Source organism: Peromyscus californicus, unplaced genomic scaffold, assembly GCF_007827085.1.
Source record: "Peromyscus californicus insignis strain IS unplaced genomic scaffold, ASM782708v3 Scaffold_3__1_contigs__length_106647218, whole genome shotgun sequence".
NCBI classification, from domain to species: domain Eukaryota; kingdom Metazoa; phylum Chordata; class Mammalia; order Rodentia; family Cricetidae; genus Peromyscus; species Peromyscus californicus.
In genome coordinates this window covers 2,604,426-2,629,461 of record NW_026294551.1, presented here as the reverse complement: position 1 = coordinate 2,629,461, position 25,036 = coordinate 2,604,426, and the positions used below count along the sequence as shown (strand labels likewise).

Sequence of the window (25,036 nt, the reverse complement as noted above, 5' to 3'; positions counted from 1 at the left end):
CCTCCCGAGTGCTGGGATTAAAGGCGTGCGCCACCACCGCCCGGCATGAATGCTTTTTATGAGGCTTTTATTTTATTTTATTTTTTTTTTCAGTTTTTCGAGACAGGATTTCTCTGTGTAGTTTTGGTGCCTGTCCTGGATCTCGTTCTGTTGACCAGGCTGGCCTCAACTCACAGAGATCCTCCTGGCTCTGTCTCCGGAGTGCTGGGATTAAAGTCTTGCGCTACCGTCGCCCTGCTGAGGCTTTTTTTTTTTTTAAACCACCTTTTAAAATCAGGACGAAACAAAGTGGTCTTTTTCTTTAATATAAAGGACCATACTTCGTAGTAGCAAAAAGCTTTTAAAGATAACTAAACGGACATAGTTTCAATCTCAGGATTGGTTTTTGTAACGCAAGTCTACTGAACTAGTGGAGATCAACTGAGAAAGGACGACGTGGTAACCCCGGTAACGAGATGGGGGGAGGGGAAGACAGAACTCAGAGCTCTCAGCTCGCGCTTGGGTAGAGCGGCGAGAACGATTGAAGAGGTTTGGATTATCGGACACGCCGTAGACAGCGGTGCATGCTGGATCTTGGCAATATGGCGTCCTCCTTGATGTGCTGATGAGAGGAGTTTTACTGTTGCTCCAGAGCAGAGGGCAAAACTCCCCTGACCCAATAAGCCCAGTTTTCCTGTGTGGTCCGCAGACCCGTGTCGCGCGTGTCTCGGGACTCGTTCCCGGACAGGAGAGAGCCACGAAGCCGAAGGCCAGGACGGGTCAGGCCGCGCGGACCCGGGGCTGAGGAGCCGGCTGCGGACGGGCACGATGGGCCGGTCCTGGCTCAGGTTGCAGCCCCTCAGGCGAGTGCGGGACCCGCAGGGCTGAGAGCCGGTGGACGAGCCCCGAAGCCCCTTGAGCCCGACCTCCTGAGGCCTCAGCCCGGCCAGCGCAGTGGGAGAACCCGCACCGTGAGCGGGGCGGCCTGGCTGCCCTGGGATCCACTGAGGCGTTGGAGGCCGGGAGCAGGGTCATCCCCCAGGCCTGAAGTCTCTCCCGCCTTGACAGTCCGGCCCACAGCTCTTCCGGAAACCGACGGCCTCCGGAGCTGCGGGTGTGGGCTGGGGCGCGTGTGTGCCCGCGCAGCTCTTGGGGCTGCGGGTTGGTTACCCACCGGCTCTACACCCCCACCCCGCCCCCTCCGACTTCCCGCCCAGAGTTCGAGATAAAGATCTCCGAGTGTTTTGCCTGAATAAGATCTTCGAACACTCTCCCACCATTTCTTCCCCCAACTCCCCGTTTTCCTGTATTTTATTTCTCCAGTTCTGGTACACACTAGTTTTTAAGGCTGGAGGTTCTTGAGCGCTTGCTGCCAAGGACTCCCCCTCCCCCTCCCCCCCTGATGGAGTCGGAGATGCTGCAGTCGCCTCTTATGGGACTCGGGGAGGAAGATGAGGCCGACCTTACAGATTGGAACCTGCCTTTGGCTTTTATGAAAAAAAGACATTGTGAGAAAATCGAAGGCTCCAAATCTTTAGCGCAGAGCTGGAGAATGAAGGATCGGGTGAGTGGATTCCCATGGCAGCTTTTGAACTTGGTAGTTTTTCCAACTAAGAAAGTTGTGAACAAGAACAGCGTCTTTGGAAAAATGCTGGTATCTCAAAGCCACATGTTGCACTAAAAACCAAAAGCTATTCCAGACTCATATTTTGGTTGAAAATAGATATGGCTGGTGTGGCTAGACGTTACTCACTGGGTAGCATTAATTCAAACGAAGTTTTAATTCAGAAAAAAAAAAAGTAAATTAGGAACTGTTGTACCACAAATGCTTATATGCCTTTTAGTATAAGACTTGAACGCATGCTTAGTGGACTTTTGTAGTTTGATTTTTAAAATAACCAGACTGATTGAAGTACAGCTGTCTGGTTCAATATGCTGGGAAACAAGATTACTGCAAAGGTTTAGCCAATAACAAATTCAGACAGAGTTATTTTAAAGTTGCAGCAGGCTGCATCCTAGTCTTACAAACAATTTATCTGGAAGGATGACCCCCCCCCCCCCCCCCGTATGTGGCTGTTTGTTGCTATGACTTGGAGACAGAATATCTTCAGTGGAAATTAGGGAGTATGGAGTATGAGAGGCTGGAACTTGGGTTCAGGTTTTAGGAAGTTCTCATGTTGTTGGAGTGTCATGAGCAGTTGGTTTCCATCTATTTCCTGGTCTAACAAAAGGGTAGTACTACCCCTTGTCTGTGTGCACTCACAGTTTGTCTTTTCTTTTTTTTTTTTTTTTTTACTCCTTCTAGGCTTCTTTCATTCGTGTGAACTTTTCAGTATGAAAGAGGAAATTGGTGTTATAATGTGTCATTTGTTTATAGTTTTATGTTTACTGGAGGTGATTGTTTTAAAAGGTGTTGTTTTAAAAGGTGTATGATGCTGAACTCCTCACATAGTTCTAGCAGCAACCAGTGTTTCAGTTGTTGATTTTAGAAGGTTCTGAAAATTCAGTCTAAAGCAGTTTAGGTTGGGCGTGGTAAGACATATCTGTATTCTCAGCATTCTGCAGGCTGAAGCAGGAGGGTCACAGTCAGTTCCAAGCCAGCCTGCACTAGAGTGTAAACCCTGTCGCAAACAAGAATAAGAGCAGTATAAGTAATAAAACTGATGGCTGAGAGAGACTGCATAAAGTCTGTTTTATGGGCATCTCTAGTATTAGTGAAATCAGAATTTCTTTTTGCATTGTATATGTAAAAATAAAATTGTTTTAAAGCAACTCTTAATTTTCCTTCCCATTCTAGTTGGTGAAGTTTTCATCTAAAAAAAAATTTTTTTTTCTGTTCTTTTGAAATGTGCCCTCTCCTCCCCCCCACCCCAAGACAGGGTTTCTCTGTGTAGCCCTGGCTGTCCTGGAGCTCGATCTGTAGACCCGCCTGCCTCTGCCTCCCGGGTGCTAGGATCAAAGGTGTGTGCCACCACCACCATTGGGCGCTGCACTTTTCATTTAATGTAGGCATTGATTTTTTTTTTTTTTTTGGTGACAGGGTTTCTTGCAGGCTAGGCTGCCTTGTTATGTAGTCAGGAATGACCTTGAATTTCTGATACTAGGATTATAGGTGTGTACCATCATGTCCAGTTTTATGTGGTGCTAGAGTCTTGTGCATGCTAAGCAACACTCTACAAACTGAGCTGCATCTCCAGCCCTATCATTAAAGTGTGTGTGTGTATTTTGTTTTGCTGGGTGGTGGCTTTTAATCTCAGCACTCAGGAGGCAGAGGCAGGCCCATCTCTGAGTTCAAGGCCAGCCTGGTCTAGAGAGAAACCTTGTCTGGGGTGGGAGAGGGTGGAGTGTAAGTTCTTAGTAACTTCTGAGTTGCTGTTTAGAAGACAGGGAAGAAAGTGTGCTGCTGCCTCTGGCCTTTCAGTAAGTTTGTGAGACTTTGGTGTCACAGAGTCTCCTGAGTAGAGACTCAAACTCAAATGGTCTCAAGGGTTGGAAGGTGGCACGAATGAACGACACTGGCCAGGTTCCAGAAGAGTGCTTCAGGTCACAGACAGATGCAGCAGGTCATATGACTTGGTGTCTGGCAGCTTTTCTGGAAGGATGTGTAGGCCACAGTTAATGAGCTCAGTCAGCTCTTGTGTGTGTTCTCTTTGGGAAGCCAGAAAATTCTTTTCTGACAGCCCTGTTTAGTGTTGTGGCTGCTGTTGGCACTTGCTGCATAGCCCAGGCTGGCACTGGACTGGCAGCAATCTTCCTCCTTTAGCCCTCTGAATGCTAGGATTACAGATACGCATCATCATGGCTAGCTTTTTTTTTTTAAAGAGCTGCTTATTTGTGTATTGTATGTATATGAGTGCTCTATCTGCATGTATGCCTGCATGCCAGAAGAGAGCATCAAATCCCATTATAGATGGTTGTGAGCCACCATGTGGTGGCTGGGAATTGAACCTAGGTACTAGGTACTCTTTAATCACTGAGCCATTTCTCCAGCCCCCCTTTTAAACTAACTTTCTTTCTTTCTTTCTTTCTTTCTTTCTTTCTTTCTTTCTTTCTTTCTTTCTTTCTTTCTTTCTTTCCTTCCTTCCTTCCTTCCTTCCTTCCTTCCTTCCTTCTTTCTTTCTTTCCTTCCTTCTTTCTTTCTTTCTTTCTTTCTTTTTTATTATTATTATTATTTGGTTTTTCGAGACAGGGTTTCTCAGTCTAGTTTTGGTGCCTTTCCTGGATCTTGCTCTGTAGACCAGGCTGGCCTCGAACTCACAGTAAAAAAATTTTAAAGATAGACTCTCACTATGTTGCCTTGGCTGACCTGATCATAACTATGTGACCTGGCTGGCCTTGAACTCCCACAGATCTACTTGCCTCTGCTTTTCACTGGGATTAAAGGTGTGAGCTCACTATGTCTGTCTTTTTAATTAATTAACTAAGTTTTATATGTGAGCCTTTCAGTTTAAAATGTTAGTCTTACTTCAGAGATTTTAAAGCAAAGCATTCCAACACTGAAGGCAAAACGGAGCCTCTGGGGGAAGGTTTGGCTAGTGAATTATCCATGTGTGACCTGGCAAATAATGGCAACTACTCTTGGCAGTCCTAGTCAGTCTGTCCCACAGTGTGGGGTGACCTTCTGAGAGCCTGGGCTTGCACCTTCCTAAGAATGAGGTGCAGCTCTGTGTGCTTTTATTAATTAATTAGTGTTTTAAAAGATTCATTTATTTTGTGTATCTGGATGTTTTGTCTGCATGTATGTCTGCACATCAGAAGAGGGCATCATATCACCCTGGGACCAGTTAAAGATGGCTGGGAGCTGCCATGTGGGTTCTGGGAATTGAACTTAGGACCTCTGGAAAAACAGCTAGTGCTCTTAACCACTGAGCCATCTCTCAAGCCCCTAAATTCATTTCTAGATGTATTTTATTTTATTTTATTTTTTTTTTTAAGATTTATTTATTATGTATACAGAAGAGGTCACCAGATCTCATTGTAGATGGTTGTGAACCACCATGTGGGTGCTGGGAATCGAACTCAGGACCTCTGGAAGAGCAGTCAGTGCTCTTAACCTCTGAGCCATCTCTCCAGCCCTAGATGTATTTTATTAATGATTACTTATTAGTGTCCCATCTAGTATCCTTGTTAGTGATTCCTAAAATTGGCATTACCAAAGTTGACTGACAACTCTTTTTTTTTTTTTTTTGGTTGTTCAAGACAGGGTAGTTTTGGTGCCTGTCCTGGATCTTGCTCTGTAGACCAGGCTGGCCTCAAACTCACAGAGATCCGCCTGGCTCTGCCTCCTGAGTGCTGGGATTAAAGGTGTGAGCCATCGCCACCTGGCTGCTGACAACTCTTAAGAGGTTTTTGCCATCCAGCCACAATGTCCACCCTCAGTCCAAGTTCTGCATTCCTTGTTTTGAACGAGTCTTGGTTTTTAAGTGCTCTGTTAACATTTTTTAAAATTTATTTATTTTTTTATGTGAGTACTCTGTCTTCATGTATACCTGCATGCTGGAAAAGGGCATCAGATCCCATTATAGACAGTTGTGAGCCACCATGGGTTGCTGGGAATTGAATTCTGTACCTCTGGAAGAGCAGCCAGTGCTCTTGACAGCAGAGCTACCTCTCCAGCCCCTCCTGTTAACATTTTAATTACTAAGTTACTTTTAGTTAGATTGTTGTTTGGTTAATTCTAGGTGTAGGGAATGCTACATATATGTATCAATAGTGTTTGGGGAATATAATTGTCAAGTAACTAGACACATGAATTAGAGTTCAGTGAGTCATCCGTGGGCTGGTGGCAGAAGAGGTGTGTATCCTTCTCACCTGTTTGTTTTACTGTTGTACTTCATAGTTCTTTCAGGGGGGCTGGAGAGATGGCTCAGCGGTTATGAGCACTGGCTGCTCTTCCAGAGGACCTGGGTTCAATTCCCAGCACCCACATGGCAGCTCACAACTGTCTGTAACTCCAGTTCCAGGGAATCCAACACCCTTACACAGATATGAGTGCAGGCAAAACACCAGTGCACATAAAATAAAAATAATAAATAGTTCTTACAGTATTCATTTTCCCGATGGACAGTGGGTGGGTGGGATACTTGGTCTCAGATGTATCTTTTGGCTGGCATATATGTGGAGTGGAACCTGGGAAATCTGAGAACTGTTGTCCTGAAAGAGGCATGTGGCTCATACCTGGGCATGTGAATGCAAGAATGTGTATTCATGGCTAGCCTGGGCTATACAAATGAATGATTGAGTTTCAAGTCAGCTTGGATTTAGAGTGAGCTCCTGCCTTAAAAAAAAAGAAAAGAAAAGAAAAGAAATAATTGACATGTATGCTGTGTCAGTGTACGACTATTGATAGACGTACCATCTAATGTGATTAGGACTATTGATAGACACACTGTCTAATGTATGTAGGGCTGTTGATGAGCACACGGGAGTGTAGATGTAACTAGCAGGAGGAGGCTCATCTGCTCTGCTGTCTTTGGAGCCTGAGTGGTTTCAGTGTTTACTAGTCCTTTGTGGCCCCCTCTTCCTTGCTGCCTTGTACCCTTCCTAGAACATTCCAGTTAGGCTCTGTTCCACTCCATGGGGGCTGCTGTCTGTGCTCACCCTTCCTTCCTAAATCTAAAGGTCCTTCTCTCTCCTCAACCTTATTTGACCCTTTCGCATTTGATACAGTTGACCCCTCTGTGCATTGTTCATCACTTGCTTTTGGGTCTTCATGAAAGTCAGATTTTCCCCTTTGATTGCTGTTGGCTGCTTCTCAGACTCCTTTGCTGCTTGATACCTAAGTGGGGAGTGCCCAGGGATGTGGCCTGTTGTGAACTAATCTTGTCTGATTCATGGTTTCAGTTCTGTCACATGCCAGTGACACTCACAGCTAGTCTGTACTTCTGACCTCCCTGAACTACCATTCAGATGCCTTCTTTGTCTTGGTCACAGTATTCACCACCATTCAGTCGGTTGTAGAAGCTGCAAATACGTAGTTTAATTTTCTCTCTCTCTCTTTTCAATCCTGCTTAGTTGCGTCAGTAGGACCTGTGAGTCACCTCACAGCATGTCTTGCCCTGCTGCAGCTGCCCTGCTGCAGCTGCAGTCCCTAGTCCAGGCAGCTGTGTAATTGTCTGGGTCGTGACAGTTACACACTGACTGGTTTCCCAGCAGCTCCACAACCTGACTTTTTTTTTTTTTTTTAAGATTTATTTTTTATTTATTTTAAATGTATGTTGGGGTTTTGCCTGCATGTATGTCTGTGTGAGGCTGCCAGATCCCCCTGGAACTGGAGCCACAGACAGTTGTGAACTGCCATATGGGTACTGAGGATTGAACCCAGATCCTCTGGAAGAGCAGCCAGTGCTCCTAACCGCTGAGCCATCTCTCCAGCCCCTGCTCTGCCACTTCCTTCCTGGTGCTCTGTGTTGATTTCTGAAATGGTAGAGCAGAGTACAGTCCAGCTTCTTGAAGCCTTGTGAACTGCCTGCTTGTTCTTCGGTAGTGATGCCTGGGATAGCCAGTCAGAAGCAGGAACCCAGGAACTCATGGCTATTTGGGGTCACCATTTCTCTGATATTCGTCTCCACGCTCTTTCAGCCAGATAAAAGTAAACTTTTATCATAAAGCAAGGAGTTAGTTTGTGCTAGTCCCTAGCAGTGCTAGGCACATAGAAAGGACCCGACTAAATGTCCTGTTGAAAGAGAGTAAGTAGTTTACCAAGGACTTCCAACATAGATCTCTCTCCTAAGGCTCACCTGTACTGAAAGTTACCTGGGGATTATTGTCTTTGTGCTCTTGGTGAGGAGAACACTGGAGCCCTAAGTAGATGGCTTCCTTAAAGTCACACACGTGACATAGCAGCAGTGAAGGGAAGAGGTCCTTGAAAAACAAAGCCCACTTCTAACAGAAGCAAAACTGAACTATATCATATTGTCTTAAAACATTCCCATGCAGGTTTCATGGCAGGTCCCAACAAGACACTGAGGGCAGCTTGGTGCTGATGTCATAGGAAGTAGGCTGGCAGGGTCTCCGAGGCCAGTGCTTTCTTACCATAATGGAAGATGTCATTGACCTTTCTCCTCTGCTGATGCTGGCACTGGTGGTGCCGGAGAGGAGGAAACTGTGGCATCTTAGCATGGATGCAGATGGAGGCCACCTGAACCAGTGGCTGTTGTCTGTTCTTAGTATTCTAACATGCCAAGCATGTTAAAAGGATTCTGGTTTTACTTGAGAAGGTCCTTGATAAAGCAAGGGAACATGATTATTTGAATTAAATCTTAATTATTGAGCTTGTGCCTTTGTGTGTTAATGATTTTGTTTTTAGACAGGGTTTCTCTGTGTAGCCCTGGCTGTCCTGGAACTTGCTCTGTAGACCAGGCTGACCTCAAACTCACAGAGATCTTCCTGCCTCTGCCTCCCAAGTGCTGGGATTAAAGGTGTATGCTATCACTTCTCAGCTGTTAACTCTTATGCTTCATAACAGACCAATGGCTGCTTGGGAGGATAGGCCCAGAGGCCATAGTTGGGGGTGGCCTTGTGGAAATGGCTGTGTGGAGGGGGGTGATGACCAGGTGGAAATGGGCCTTATGGCCTAAAAGGAGGGGCCCAGTGGCCGTGTGTGTGTGTGTGTGTGTGTGTGTGTGTGTGTGTGTGTGTGTGTGTGTGTGTAGCCTGGTGGCCATAAGGGGTAGTGGTGGCTAGGTGGATGGCTGCTCTATGACCAAAGAGGAGGGGTCTGTTGACACACTGTGTGTGTGTGTGTGTGTGTGTGTGTGTGTGTGTGTGTGTGTGTGTGTGTATAGGGTGGACTGTCAGTTATCAATGGTGAGGGGACAGACATAGCTCAACACCTGTTACTCCAAGTAGCCTGAGAAGTTCTTCTACTTACTCAGGTCAAACTGGGATTTGTGGCTTCCATGCTGAAAAAAAAATTCACTGAAAAGAATTTCGGGATTAGTCAGTAAGGTGAAGTAGAACTGAAGATCTCATTTGAAGGTATTTTAATATAGGTTTAAGCAGGAGGATTCAGAGAAAGAGGAGCTCAGGAGAAAGTGAGACACACCCGAGAACAGAGTATATGCCTTTCAAAGAAGAGTGGGAGGCTGACTGTGGCAGCACACACCTTTAATCCCAGCACTCGGGAGCAGAGTCTGTCGGATCTCTGAGTTCGAGGCCAGCCTGGTCTACAGAGTAAGTTCCAGGACAGCCAGGGCTACACAGAGAAACTCTGTCTCGAAAAACCAAAAACCAACTAACCAAGCAAACAAAAGAGTCAGAGAAAGTAAGCCATGCCCCGAAATAGGCTCCTCATGGCAGAGTCACAATTAATTCTTAGCATCAGCGTCATCTTGGTGGCTCTCCCTTCTCTCCTTTGATAAGTGAGATAAGCAAGGTGGCTCTGGAGATGTCTTGTATAGAATTAAAGACTAGTAAGGTAAAACCGTGAGCCATTAGGGCTGCACGAGGAGTTTTGTTCATATCCTTTCCCTGTTAGTGGGATTTCCGATGAGATTTCTAGAAAATTGTAGGTTTATCATGGGAAGGGAGAAGGGCCATAAGCAGTTAATTATACTGAAATTCTTCCTGGCAGGAGACTTCTGCTGGATTCCTGAGTGAGTGTTTTCTCTCCCTTTCTCATGTCCCCAAGATTTTTCCTGTCTTCCTGTTCTACCTTTGTGGAAGAGAGGCCCCACTGCAGACAAGTAGGGTAGGGCCAGCTACTGAGTCTAGGAACACTGTGATTCACCTTCTTTGGGTATTAGGCCTGTATAGTTGGAAGACATGCGTGTATTCTTGAAAATGAAACAAGTGAGCTGTGGTTTTTTTTTTTTTTTTTTTTTTTGAGACAGGGTTTCTCTGTGTAACAGTCCTGGCTGGCTGTCCTGGAACTTACTTTGTAGACCAGGGTGGCCTCAACCTCACAGAAATCCACCTGCCTCTGCCTCTCAAGTGCTGGGATTAAAGGCGTGTGCTAGCACTGCCCAGCATGAGCTGTCATTTTAAGGAAAGCATCTGACAGCATTTGTTGCCAGTGAGAAGATTTGAGCTTTCAAATGAAAATTAGAGCTTGGAAAACCTCTGGGCAGTTGACAGATCCCAATACTTAAAAGAGTGCTCTAATGAGAACATGATATGAACATGTGAATGGAATATGTCAACATTTGAAACATGTATGTTATCCAGTGAACCAATAAGCCAGTGAGGGCTTGAGTGTGGGGCTGTAGTGTCACAGAGGCTGTGGTATTTAGATGGATTCAACTCTTTACAGAATTCCACGTAGTGTGCAGCTGCTTGTCCGTTACTGGAATGTTTGGGTCCTCTTCCCTTTCTGGCTGTTGGTGTTCCTCTTGGGAAAGAGGTAGACACAAGTCAGAATGCATCTGCCCTCTCTGAAGCTACGTGGTAGAGATTTACAAGAATGTAGAGCACAGCCACTTGTCTCACTAGCAGTTTTGAAAATAGACTTATTTTTCATAGAATGTTAGTTGTTTGAATAAATAATGAGTTTCTAATTACTTTTAAATTATTTCATAATATATTGCATTTTAAAATGTTTTACCCTTTAATACAGAAAGTGTTGATAAATGTAACTCATTAAAAAAAAAACCCTTTGAGGGGGGCAGATTCCTTAAGAGCATAAAGGGGGGCTGCTGGCAAAAGTTTGAGAGGTATGTGGTCAGGAGGAGGGCTGGGGAGGTCACGTGATGACTTAACTGATATTAGAGGAGACCAAAAGACTTACCTCGTCTGCTACTCACTCTCATTCATTCCTTCATCCATTCATTCACTCAGAGACAGGGTTTCTTTGTGTAGAACTGGCTGGCCTGGAACTCTGAGATTCGCCTGCTTCAAAGGTGTGCACCACCACTCCCCAGCCATCCTTCTAATATCTTTGCACAAGGAGCATATGGGGTCTCTTTCTGAATCAGAGCTGGGGTGTGCCTTGCCTGTGAAGCATGTGCGCTTGGGCAGTCACTGCCTGGCATGTAGCCTCATAGTGACTGCCAAGGCCTCACTCCAGTAGCTCTAGACTTCCGTATGTGCCTCTGTGTGTGTGTGTGTGTGTGTGTGTGTGTGTGTGTGTGTGTGTGTGTGTGTGTGTGTTATATGGTATAGCTTACTTAGGAGGATCTTGTTCTTTGAGGAGACCACAGTTGGCCCTGTTGGTTGTCTTGAGTCATTTCAGAAAGGTTCAGCGTTTACTTGAGCTGTCCTCTGTCCTCTGGTCTTGCTGCCTAGGATGATAGAAAACCACCTACTTGTGATACACTGATGTGTGTCAGTGACGATGTTTATAGGTTAGGGTGACACTGTCACCAGGAATTCCTTGATTTCATATCAGATAAGTCACCTGTGTTGAACCTGTGTGTGAAACAGGAACCTTTTTTTTTGTTTTTCGAGACAGGGTTTCCCTGTGTAGCTTTGCGCCTTTCCTGGATCTCACTCTGTAGACCAGGCTGGCCTTGAACTCACAAAGATCCGCCTGCCTCTGCCTCCCAAGTGCTGGGATTAAAGGCGTGCGCCACCACCGCCCGGCTGAAACAGGAACCTTTAACATTGACCAACACTAAATTCAGTGCTCTTGCATGGAAGCTGGGGAATGTCAAACCCAGATTTGTGGCTGAGGATAGGAGTAAAGGGCTTAGGAAGGGGTAACAACAGAGGTGGAGGGGGGCAGTGGTAATCTTGATGAGACTGAGGCCCGAGTCCTTGAGGGTGGAAAATGAGGTAACTACAGCAGAGTGGAGGATGCTTGTGACTTTGGCTGATATGAGGGAAGTAGAGTCAGGGAATCTTACTGGGATGTGGGGGTTAGAATTCAAGGCTTGTCAGGCATGTGTTGACTATCTGGTAGTCACTTCCTCTCTTTTCTTGGCACTGGAAGCCCATGAGGTTGCCCCTGAGTGTCTCATGTGAGTCTTAGGAGTCAGAACATCATCCACTAGAGTTAAAAAAATCTGCTTTAAAAAAACGTGCCATGTTTATTTTCAACAGCGTGCTGTGAAAGAGTCCCAAAATGGATTGAAGCATTTCCTCCTCATTATCACCTGGTAGGGTTCTGAACTAGAGTCTCAGCAAGACAGCATGTGGCTCCCATGTGGATGGAATGCTTCTCCAGACATTGGGAAGGTGTTTGGTGTCAGTGATACTTGTTTCAGTAGTGCAGAAATCTGACGTCTTTTCAGAGTCTAATGAAATAAATGGAAGTGCCATTTCTGTAACATGTTGGTGTTGCATGCTAATGGGGTAACGTGTTGTTAATGCTGTAATGTGTTCTTAGGGTAGGCCCTGAGTGGTTTGACTGCAGAGAACTTGATCCCTTTAGAGGCAGAACAGGAAGCAGCTCATAGGCTCACAGGAGACAGCCACTGTTAACTTGGTGTTAATTTGCCCAGACATCAGTACTTTTTTCAGATGTGTCTTTTGTTCTCAGCTAAGGCCACCTTTTATTTTTAAATTTTGCCATAATTATAGACTTACAGACTAGGAGACCAGTGTAGTGAACTTGCACATACTCTTATCTCAGACTCAGGGCTGTTAGTTTTTCCTTGTACCTGGGGATTCTGTTATGTGTGGGGCACATGGTGTGGTGCCCTGACTCATTGAAGGGCCAGTTGGTGACACTGTTCTCTTTACCTCTAAGCATGTCTCCTAAGAACAAGGATACTCTCTTTTGTAACCATAGTTGTGAATCCCAGAACATTTTTCACAGATATTTAATACTAGCATGTGGTAGTTTGAATGCGAATGGCACCTGTAGACTCATAAGTTTAAATCATTTGGTCCCCAGCTGGTGGAACTGTTAGGAAAGGATATGAACGGATGGCCTTGCTGGAGGAGTTATGTCCCTGAAGTGGGCTAAGTTGTCCTGGTCATGGTATCTTATCACAGCAATAGAAAAGTAACCAGTACATAACATTGGCTCACAATTCGCTTGCAAAGTCTCTGGTTTGTCCCAGTAATTCTCCTTTATTATCAATTTCTGTCCCTCTAGTCCAGGCTTACTCACAGAGTGAGGGAATTGAAGATTATGTTACTCTTTGTAGCATACTTGCATCTAAAGGAGCTTCTATTAGAATTTCTCTGTAACTCTAAATGTTAAATGGTCTTTAAATAAAAATCCCGGGGCCATTGGGGTAAATGCCGAAAGACCAGAGAGACAAAGGAACAAGCCACCTCTTACCTCTAGGACTCCTCAGCCTGAAGTCTCAGCCGATAGGCCTCTAGCCGAATGAGCCTTCTCAGCTGAAAAGGTTTAGTTCCTGTCTCCTCATACATTTCTCTGCCCACCATTTCACTTCCTTCTTAGTGCAGGGATTAAAGGTGTGTGATTCCCAAGTACTGGAATTAAAGGTGTGTGTCTTTCTGGCTGTGTTTCTCTCCTCGTCTGAATCAATCTCAGTTAGTCCAGGGTGTCTTTGAATCCTGAGTGCTAGGATTAAAGGTGTGTGCCACCACTGCCTGGCTTCTGTGTTTAATCTAGTGACTTGTTCTGTTCTCTGATCTTCAGGCAAATTTATTAGGGTACACAACATATCACCACATTTCCCCACCTTGGAGTTTTTAAATTTTTCTTTCTTTCTTTTCTTTTTTACTGCGGTAAGATTTTAACTATGTTTAGACACAGTGACATTAAGAACATTCACAGCCTGGCATGGTCATGCATGCCTTTAATCCCATCTCTCCAGAGGCAGAGGCAGGTGGATCTCTGTGTTCAAGGCCAGCCTAGTCTACAAAGTGAGTTCCAGGACAGCCAAGGCTGTTGCACACACACTCACATACAGACACAGACACACACAGACACAGACACACACACACACACACACACACACACACACACACACACACAGAGAGAGAACATTCACACTGTTGTGTGTGATCAACTTTAGTTACTGTAGTAAATATCAGAAACAGTAACTTTGGAAGAGAAAGGGTTTGTTTTGGCTCATGGCTTCTGACCTCTCAGTCTGTAATCCACAGCAGCATGTTGTGGTTGGAGCCAAATTCCTTCCCTCCTGGGCCAAAAAGAGAGGGCATAGGGCCTGAGGTCTGCTACCCTGCATGTGCAAGGCCATACTCTCACTGACCAAAAGACATCTCATTAGGTCCTGCTTCTTAAAATCTATCATCTCCCCGGACTGGAGAGATGGCTCAGTGGTTAAGAGCACTAACTGCTCTTCCAGAAGACCCAGATTCAATTCTCAGCACCCACATGGCAGCTCACAACTGTCTGTAACTCCAGTTCCAGGGAACCCATCACCCTCAGACAGACATACACACAGACAAAACACCAATGCACATAAAATAAAAGGTAGTGACGGAAGCATCTGCATCCTGGGCATTTGAATGGGGTTGATTCCTTTTATAGGACTCATTAGTCTGTGCCTTGTCTCATGGTAACAAAGTAGGGTGGCTATGGAGAGGAGAATCTCTGTGCGTAGTCCTTGCTGGCCTGGAACTTATTCTAGCCCAGACTGGTGTGGGACTCAGGAGGACCGTGCTCCTGCTTCTGCCTCTTGAGTGTTTGAATTATAAGCATGTGCTATCATGCTGGCTTTGTTTTGTGGTGTTGGGGATGAATACAGTCCTCCTGCCTGCCAGCCAGGCTCTCTTCCTTTGAACTGCCCCAGCCAGTAAGTCATATTTGAACAATTCACTAGTTTATTGCAGCAGACAATTGACACAGTACAGGTGGCAGGGCATGGGGGTGGAGAAAGGCCTCTTTAAAGGGGAGACTCTGAGTCTGCACTGAGATAATAACCAGGCCAGTTAGATGGAGGGGAGATGCAGGCTGAGGAACCAGGCTGTGTAGAGGCCGTGGGTGAGACAGGGTCCTTCCTGGGCTGTAGTGCCACTCCCCTGCAGCCTTTTGGGAGCCATTGTCTGTCCTGTGTGAGGTGGCACTCTTTCTTGTCCACCCTTGTCATTCTGTCACTCTGGACCTAATGTGCATTGCTTCTGTCACTGCATAACCACTATGTAGTACTCCCCCAAGTGAGTCACACAGAGAATAGGACTTGGTGTTGACTCTGCATCTTTCTCCAGGTGCTCGTAAGTGATCAGTAACCATTTGTGGAGCGAGTGGACAGGGATCGAGAGAAGCACCACGAGGCCTGTAAGTCTGGAGAAGGCAGGACTGAGCTGGCAGACAGGTTTTATGAAGCTGCAGAATCTGGATTTCATCTTCAGGATAATTAAGGAAGGTTTTATAGCAGGGTAGAAGTTGTGTGTGCCCTGTGTCAGGTGTGGTCCCCGATCCCCCTCCAGCCTTTTGAGACAGGGTCTTGCTGTAGAGCTGAAGCTGGTCTGGGATTATTAGTTTACTTGTCTCAGCTTCCTGGATGATAGGAGTATACTGGCGTGCCTGATTTGAAAGCAGTACCCATTGTATGTCTGGGTTGAGAATGGGTTGTATGATTTCTGTGCATGAGACTATTTGTGTACATATATGCATAGCATATGTATAATTGTTATTTGTGTTCATTTGTGTATGTGCATATGGTGTGAGTATGTGTGTGTGGTGTATGTATGTATGTATGTGTGTGTGAGGGCTTCTCTGTGTGCCTGTGTGTGGGAGAATCTTGAGGATGAGGGAGCTGAGGCTTAGGACAAAGCTGGTGGCAGCTTGAGCTGGGGAGAAGCCAGTAAACACATAGTTGGCTCCAGAACCCCTGAGCCAGGGGATGGCACTTGACACCTGGGTACAGAAGGTGGCATGTAACATACAGGCTTCTAACCATATGTAAGAGAACAAGATATGGGAAAGATTATGTATTTGGTTGTGAAAAATGGGGAAAGTTTCCTTAAAGAGTGTTTCCTGGGGGCGGCAGTGGTGCATGCCTTTTATCCCAGCACTCAAGAGGCAGAGCCAGGCGCATCTCTGTGAGTTCGAGGCCAACCTGGTCTACAGAGCGAGTTCCAGGATAGGCACCAAAAACCTACATGGAGAAACCCTGTCTCAAAAAACCAAAAAAAAAAAAAAAAAAAAAAAGTGTTTCCTGGAACTTGTTGAAAGCATTGCCTAACAGTGGCATACTTCTGTCCCTTGGTCTCTGTCCTTCATCCGTCCTTGCTGCCCCTGCCTGCTGCTATGGGAGTAAGTGGGGAGCCTTCACAGCTCAGTGCACTGTATGCAAGAGGTGCTTTCTTATAAAGCTTATCCTTGTTTGGGCGGTGGTGGCGCACACCTTTAATCCCAGCACTCTGAAGGCAGAGGCAGGTGGATCTCTGAGTTCCAGGCCAGCCTGGTCTATAGAGTGAGTTCCAGGACAGCCAGGACTACACAAACAAACCCTGTCTCAGAAAACCAAGAGGAAAACACAAAAAACAAAAAACTTATCCCAGTGCTTAAGAGCACTGGCTGCTCTTCCAGAGGTCGAGTTCAGTTCCCAGCAACCACATGGTGGCTCACAGCCATCTATAATAGGATCTGATTCCCTCTTCTGACACCTGGTGTACATGCAGCTAAAGTATCATATACATAAAATAAATAAATCTTAAAAAATTAAAAAAAGAATTGTATAGAGTAGCAGTAGTTTAAAGATTCTTCAAAATGTTTGGGAATATAGCTCACTTAATACAGTGATTGGCTAGCATGCATGCAGCCTTAGGTTCACTAGTACATATAAACTGGGCATGGTGGCTCACACTTGTAATCTTAGCACTTGGGAAGTGGAGGCAGGATTAGAAATTAAAAGTCATCCTTGGCTACATAGTGAGTTTGAGGCCACCCTAAGAAGACACATAGTCCCTGTCTCAAGGAAAGAAAGAAGATGGAGAGATGGCTTAGTGCTTAAGAGCAGTTGCTGCTCTTGTAGATAACCCAGGTTCAATTCTTATTACTCACATGACAGCTCACAACCGTTTATAACTCCAATTCCAGAGGATTTGAGGTCCTCTTCTAAGGGCATCCTGTTCATGCATACATACACAGGCGTACACATACATAAAAATAAATCTTAAAAAAGGAAGGAAGGAGGAAGCAAAGAAAGAAGAGACATTGAGGGATGTTGGGATTGTTCAGTGGTTAGTGCTTACTGCCTGTCCAGAGGACCTGAGTCTGGATTCCAGCACCCATACTAGGCGGCTCATAACTGCCTGTAACTCTAGCTCCAAGGATCTGACACCTTCTGGCCTGCACAGACATGTACATGCAGCTCTCCTCACCCCCTCAATACAAAAGAAAAGAAGCACAGACAAAATATTAACTCAGACTTTATCCCAGTTGTCTTATCCCTTGCCCAGGTCACAGTTACTGATCACCTGGCATGGGTGTTGCCAAGCTGCAAGGTCTTCTATTCTTTGCTGCTGCATGTGTCCAGAACATGCTGTGTGTTGGTGCTTCATTGTTGGACTTTCCCACAATGGGTTTCTGGTCTACATGGCCTAGTAGGCAGTGGGGCCAAGAACCACCTCTCAGTCTGTCTTCAAGGCTTGGCACCAAAGAACCCTTTTGTGGTGGTTTGCTTCTTCTACAGCTCCTTTCCTGAACTGGGTTGGTAGTGGGACTGAGAATGGCGGTCGTGTCAGGGGTCCTTCAGGAGTTTTCTAGTAACAGTCTGTTTCATTCCCACGGCAGCCCTTTCACAGTGGAGAAAACTGAGGCAGGAGATAGTCAATTGTTTGCCAGTGTCTGAGCACCCACCGTAGTGTTAGCAACTGACCTGGGAGTTTGCAGCTACAGGAACTCCTCAGACATGCTTCTGTCTTTCCTGGTTTATTGATTCCTATAAGTGCCCTCAGTTGTACCAGCTCCTTTGTGGGAATGAAGGTGTAGACCCAGTCTATGACTCAGGGAAGAAGTAGAAAGGACTTTTGCACACTGGCTTGGTTGCTGGATGAGACAGGAACTTGCCATGCATAGTTCTTTAGGACTATATGCTAACTCATTCTAACATGGGGCACAGCCAGGAGTCTGTGAGGGATTGCAGAAAGGAGTTAAGTAGGGACATGGGAGAGATTTGGGTGGTTAGGAGGAAGGCCTTTGGAAGTATGGTGTGGGTGATGCTTTTGAACAGAAGTATTAAAAAAGGAAACATCTTAAGCTGGGCAGTGGTGGCTCACGCCTTTCTTTCCAGCATTCTGGAGGAAGAGGCAATCAGATCTTTGTGAGTTTGAGGTTTACAGTGGGAGTGCCTGGTTTACCCAGGAGTTCCATGACTGCCAGGGCTACACAGAGAAAAAACCCTGTCTCGAAAAACCAACAAAACAAAACAAAATCAAATCAAAACAAACAAACCAAAACAAACAAAAAAGGAAAGAAACATTTTAAGGAAATGCTCAGTTTTCAGTTCCATCTTGAGATTAGATGCATTTCTTAGGTTCTCTTGGTTGCAAAGAGAATCTTTTTGACAGGACCTTAAGCACCTGTGTTTGGTGAAGATATTGCATACATTACAAGTGCTGGGTGAATGCCACAAAGCAAACTCCTACCATTCCCTCGGCTAAGTAAGACACATGGCTGGTGTGTGTAAGTGAGGGTGAAGTGAAGAAACACCAAAATGACCACTCCATCTTTGGGGAGATGGTTTTTTTGTAGATATGAGAGAGAGAGAGAGAACAGCCACAGGCATCTGGAAGAGTCCAGAGCAGCCGTGGTTACAGCAGACTGGCAATTGTCAGGGCTCGCTCTCAGGAGTGGAAAAACTAGCAAGGAGAAAAGCAGGAGAGAATAACAGGGGTAGCGGTTGGGAGAGAGATCTTGCTGTATAAGAGAGCAGTTGTAGCCGGGCAGTGGTGGCGCACGCCTTTAATCCCAGCACTCGGGAGGCAGAGCCAGGCGGATCTCTGTGAGTTCGAGGCCAGCCTGGGCTACCAAGTGAGTTCCAGGAAAAGGCGCAAAGCTACACAGAGAAACCCTGTCTCGAAAAACCAAAAAAAAAAAAAAAAAAAAAAAGAGAGAGAGAGAGCAGTTGTAATCTGGAACAGTCTGGGAGCTAGCATAGTGGGGAAGGCTAATGTAGGAACTTTCATATTCATAACAGGTGTATGTTACTAGGGATTGTAGGAGCCTTGGAGGTTAGCCTTGGGCTTTGATATATATTACAGGTGTATGTCAAGGGAAGTGGATCTTTCTGGTCAGTGGAAACCCATTTCACAGGTTCTTGAGGAATGCTGACTGTTGGCTTTTATCTCTCCATCATCAATCCAAGCTGAGCCAAGACTGTCATTTTGGGGTTATTGCTGCCTTTTGGGGAATTTGAGTTCTCTTTGGACTTGACAGTGTCCTGATTTCCCTGTGTGTTTCACTCTACCACTGCCAACCTAGGATGCCACTGTCCTGGATTTAGAGTTTCTTGTGCTCTTTGTTTTGGGTTTCTTTCACCTGACTGGCCTCTCTCTGTCTCTGTCTCTCTGTCTCTGTCTGTCTGTCTGTCTGTCTGTCTGTCTGTCTCTCTCTCTCTCTCTCTCTCTCTGTGTGTGTGGTGGCAACAGACCTGGGGAGGAGAATCATGGCTCGTGCTGGAAGCAGTGACAAATGTTTCCCTGCCTAAGAGCCAGCAATGGGGTTAGAGGACCTAGAAAGGAGGGGTTGAGGGTTGCTGAGGGCAGGATGGAGAGGGGGCTTACAGTTCTCCTTGGTGGAAGGGTGGCCTTGAGCCAGACCCCTTCAAAACAGAACATCCCTGCAGGCACTTTTTTTTTTTTTTTAAGTTGGATAAACTGAGACTACATAGAGGAGGCAGCCACCTCAGCAGTTTCTTCCCATTAAGTGGCAGAGCCAGGAGACCAAGTTTCAAGCTATGCTGCTTACAAGTCCTGGGGCTTCTGGGAGCCCTGTGTTGCTTTTTACCCATTTTCAGCACATAGCTTTCTTAGCAATCTGGTTCCTGCTTATCAAGACAATCTTGACAGGTTTTTCTCAGAATGAAGAGGTTTTCAATCTTAAGAATGGACTGATCTTGGTCTAAGCTGGTGGCTCTTTGGTTGGCTAGCTGTCCCTTCCTTGTTCTCCTGTCTGTGGAGTGGGTCTCAGACCACCTGGCACATAGTGCAGTTGGAGAGATTGAATGGGATAGTTGTGGAGGACCTGGGACTGCTTGACACCAGGGCCAATATGATGTCATCTTACTGTTCTGAGGGCTTTTACTATCTTGAGCCTTTTTGTGTTTTTGTCTACATGCTCAGTGTGGCAAAGGTAATGGCCCCATTCTATTTTTGGGTGGTGGCTGAGATAATGTGATTGAGTAAGTAGAATAAACAGAGCAGGTACTACTCCCTGTTGAGGCATACTATGCCAGGCTGAGGGACAGAAGTTGGTGGCTCCCCTCCTAGTAGGAATACCAAGCTGGATAGCTTAGGTTTGTGCCCCTCCCCTCTTTTTTTTTTTTTAATGTCTTTGTCCTTTCTGGCCTAGGGCAGGAGTTCTGAGATCCAACTTAACCCTATCTGAGTGTGTTGAATAGGTGCCAATAAGCATTATAAACTTTGTGACATAGTCCCCACAAGTCAGTGTGTGAACATTACACACAGTGAATTGATTCTTGCAAGTCATCGTAGAAGTATTAGGTAGCCAATAACAGCTTTCACTTTGGGTGGTGGGGCAGTCTCGCTGTGTAGCCCAGGCTGGCCTCACACTTGTGATCCCTCTGCTTTAGCTAGGATTACAGACATGTGTCCCCATGTTCATTAAAACAGTCTTGGGGGTGGGTATGGTGGTTCTTGCCTTTAATACCAGAACGCAGGAGGAAAAGGCAGGTGCATTTCTGTGAGTCTGAGGCTAGTCTGTCTGTATAGTGAGTTCCAGTCAGACCCTGCCTCAAAAACAAAACAACCTCCCCCCATAGTCTGAGTGTCTGCTGAGTCAGAATAGTGAGATTGTTATTGTTCTTTTATCTACGAAAGTGAATGTTTTTTACTTTGGCCTGTGAGTTAGCCTTGTGTTTGACAGATGTTACTGTAAGAAATTTCTAGACATGCTTTGTGTGTGTGTGTTGCATGTGTATGTGTGTGCCCATGTGTACCTGAGCATGTGGAAGCCAGAAGTTGATGTTGGGTGTCTTCCTTAGTTACCCTTTGCTACTTTTTGGAGACAGGATCTCTCACTGAACCTGGCCTTTTCTGGATCTGAACTCAGGTCTTCATCTTTGTCCAGGGAGCAGTTTTCGAGCTGATCCATCTCCCCAGCTTCTGACATGGCTTTCTAGAAGCTGCTGATATATCTTGGCTTCTTTCTTACTCTTGTGCTTATCTCTCCCCAGGTGGCCTCAAGGACATCTGGCCCAGGTCTGAGTGAAATGAACTTTACGTAGGAAGCCCTTCAGCTCTCATGTTGAGTGGGGCCTGGGTGCCAGCCTGGAAGCTGGGGCTTGACACTGACCTCTGACTCCTAGAATTGGGTCTGGAATCACATTGCCTACAACCTAGAATTGGGTTTTGTTTTCCTCACTCTGATTGCTGGGCTCCTCCATAACCCCTTGCAACAATTCCTTTTTCTGTAACAAAACCTACGACCTTGTTACCATGTTCCAGAATTTTGGTTTGATTTACATTCTTTGAGCCTCTCATTGGCTTTGCTAGGGACTATGATTGAAGGTATCATATGATGTCCATGTGATCAGTGGCTATAAGAAAGAATGATTTTTCTCATTACTGCACCAAAATAGCTGAAAAAGCAGCTTAAGGAAGGAAGGTTTTCATTTGGTTCCTAGGTTGAAAGCACACAGTTTGAGGGTACAGTCAGTGGGGAAGGCATGGCTGAAAGTGTCAGGCCGCTGGTTATATGGCATCCACAGTCAAGAAGCAGAGAGACCAGTGTTGGTGCTTCACTGGCTTTCTCTTGGTTTTCTGTCTAGAGCTATAGGACGGTGCTGTACACAATCAAAACCGGTCTTCTCTCCTCAACTGAACCTTTGGAACCCTTCACACGTACTCCTAGAACTGTGTCCCCTGTTGATTCCAGATCCAGTCAAGTTGACAGTGACAGTTACCATCACAGTGGTGATGTGTTGCTGTGCTGCTGTGTATGCACCATGCTGCTATTGGGAAGCCCAAGTGTGCTTGGAACTCACTTAATTCCCTTGGCCCAAATCCCTAGGACTCTTGGTCCTGATGAGCAGGGTTGCAGTTAGCTCTGCGTTAGTGTTAGTTCTGTTGTCTATGTGGCATGAACTCTGCTGTGTCTATGTAATAGATACAGTAGGGTGGAGCTAATGTCTTGTTGACTCTCCTGATTTCAGATAGCAGACTCTGTTGGTAATCTGTTTGTTACTGGGAGTTACGGATAATTTTCACTTAGTTACAGATCTGAGAAAGTTCGGTCAGATTGTCCCTGATGGGGAAGAATTTTATGCCAAGTAGATTATAGTTGATTCTGTAGATGATTTTCCTCCATTTGGTGGCTTATGCATAGAGATGTGTTTTGAAAGTAATATGAATATTTTCATAAGTGGAATGACTATGCAATTGTCTTTATACAATTGTGAGCCTAAGTCTAGGAATAATGAATCTAAGAAAATATGAAACTGGTTTTTATCCCAGTTATTTAAAGGAATGTTTATTGCACCCTTCCTTCTCTTGGCATCTGTTGAATTCCAATAACCTGCTACTTTTCCTAGAGAAGGCATTATTTAAATTGTGGTGATTGTACGGTGGACCTTGGTGCAGTGGTGAGGACAGTGAGGGCTCTGTGTTCCATGTGCAGTCTGGGAGCTTCCCAAAGTAGGCTTAGAAGAGACTGATGGACTGTGATTCCACTCGTGTCCTTTAGAAGGTGTGTGTACACACGAAACATCTGCTTACCTGTGGAAGAGTTTGTGGGAAGATATGTACCTAAGGATGGAAGATAGTGATGAGAGAATGATATTTGTGAAGCTTTATGTTTTCCTGTGCTGTAAAGTTGTTGTGGTTTGGCTGTTTGTTTGTGAAACATAGGACAAAGGGCCTAACAGCTACTAGATGAGTGCTCTGTCCCTCACATCCAGCCCTGGGATTGACTTAGTATTTATTAGTTGTAAAAGAAAAGGCTACCCTAAAACAGCCCTTGTTACTTCCTGTCTCACACCACCATGAACCTGCTGCGGCTGTTACATGACTGTAGTGACACCATAGCTGTGCAGTGGCAGGCTTCTATCCCTCCGTCTTTCTGCTGTGGATGTTGTATTTTTTAACTCTATATGTTTTAAGCCCTGTAATAATGTTAATATTTTATTATTAAACAGTTGATTATTTTTAAACATTTAAAAAAATCAGAAAGTGTCTTTTGTATTTCCTGTATAATTTCTGTGTTCAGGTTTCTTCTCTTTGTGAGGCTGAATTTGAATGTAGCATCTTCCTTCAGTCTGGAGAATGTGAGCTTTCAGGTCTGCTGCAGCATTCTGCAGCTTCTGTTTGGCTGAAGATGTCTTTGCCCAGCTTTCTTCTCTTCCCCTTACCACCTCCTCTCCTCTCCTCTCCTCTTTCCTCCCCTCCCTCTTTCTTTCTATCTTTGTGTTTTTAGTTGGTGTTTTGAGATAGGGTCTTGCTGGGTAGCTTAGGCTATCATTGAATTCATGGCATGGCAGTCTCCCTGATTTAGCCTCTCAAGTACTGGGATTGTAGGTGCTCTATTGTTTTTGTAAGTAGTTTTTGGTGGATTAATGACATAGGTCACATCACTTATGATTAGATAGGTTAGAGTGGTTGATTCTCTAATAAGCTGTATTGGGCTTTTTGGACCTCACTTGCCCTCAGTGGGGTTTCACTTTTTTTAAAATTTATTTTTTACTTTGTGTTTTAAGTGTTTGCATATATGTACATACAATGTACATACCATGTACCTGTGCACCTGATGTCTGTGGAGGCTAAAAGAGAGTGTTGGATTCTCTGAAACTGGAGTTACAGGTAGTTGTGAGCCACCATGTCAGTGCTGGGAATGGAATCAGGTCCTCTGCCAGAGCAGCCAGTGCTCTTAACTGCTGAGCTGTCTCTGCAGCCTGGTGTTTCACTTTGTAGCCTATAGCTTATAGCAGTAAAGTTTAAGATGGCGTAGTGTATCAAATGTATCTCACAGACTAAAATCTGGAGGATTCAGTTCATGGTTCCCAGGTGAGGAGATGCCGGTCCAGAGTCCATGCCCCATCTTCCTCTAGAGAAGGACCTGTATGAGGCAGTAGGTGTGCTAGGAGGGTGTCTTTGTAAAGCTGGCAGATCAGAGGGGAAGCAGAAGTGATTGTTGAACATTCAGGAGGGTTTATGCTTTAAGACTCAGATCTCTCTGGTGCTGTGGTAGCTCTGGACTGAACCCTTCATCATAGTCTCAGAGTTTCGGATTTGCTTGCCATCTTAAGGGCTTAGTTAAATGTACAAATCTTGTGCTTGCAGCTACCAACCTCTGCAAGGATTTGTCCAACAGCTCATTTCACTTACCTGCTTTATATATTTATTTTTTATTTTATTTTATTTTATTTTTTTCGTTTTTCGAGACAGGTTTCTCCGTGTAGTTTTGGTGACTGTCCTGGATCTCGCTCTGTAGACCAGGCTGGCCTTGAACTCACAGAGATCCACCTGACTCTGCCTCCTAAGTACTGGGATTAAAGGCGTGCACCACCTGCTGCCCCCACACCTGCTTTATTTTAAAATTAGGGCTGGTCTAGCCTTACTTGATTTCTTTTTAAATTTCTATTTCCGTATCAATCAATATTTATAAAAGGAACATTTGTGAACCCATGCTGTCTTCAGAAAAGGGGCTATCTCAGCAGCCTGGATGTCCTTGATACCTCCTGCCCTGACATCCATCATCTCCTCTGTCAGGAGCATCTTACTGTTTTGGGGAATATGCGCCATTACATGTGTATATCCATCCCAGTTCACCTGCCTTGTGCTGAACGTGAACGTTCTTGAACATTGTAGTGCGTGAAGCAGAATGGGGTCAGGGTGATTAGGTACCAGTTAACTGTGTTTGTTCCTTTATTTTAAAATACCTGCTCCACTCTTTTGCCCATTTTTCTATTTGTTGTCTTTTTCCAAATGACCTTAGGAATATTTACATTGTATGTAGGTATTGCTGAACAACTTTCCACACAGAGCTTGACTCTTTGGTCTTCGTGGGCCCTTTTTACAGTCTCAGTTTTAGTGAGGACATGGGCAGGTATAG

At 45.3% G+C, this 25,036-nt stretch overlaps 1 protein-coding gene across 2 annotated transcripts in view; it reads left to right on the top strand.

Moving 5' to 3' along the window:
- Positions 1-550: 550 nt before the first annotated feature.
- The window catches only part of Rptor (regulatory associated protein of MTOR complex 1), a 347,185-nt gene continuing 322,699 nt past the window's right edge, over positions 551-25,036 (top strand). For both annotated transcript variants that reach the window (XM_052755707.1, XM_052755706.1), the window contains exon 1: positions 551-1,543. In XM_052755707.1, the coding sequence (XP_052611667.1) occupies positions 1,382-1,543 (162 nt within the window). In that variant the 5' untranslated portion in view covers positions 551-1,381. The remainder of the gene's footprint in view (positions 1,544-25,036) is intronic.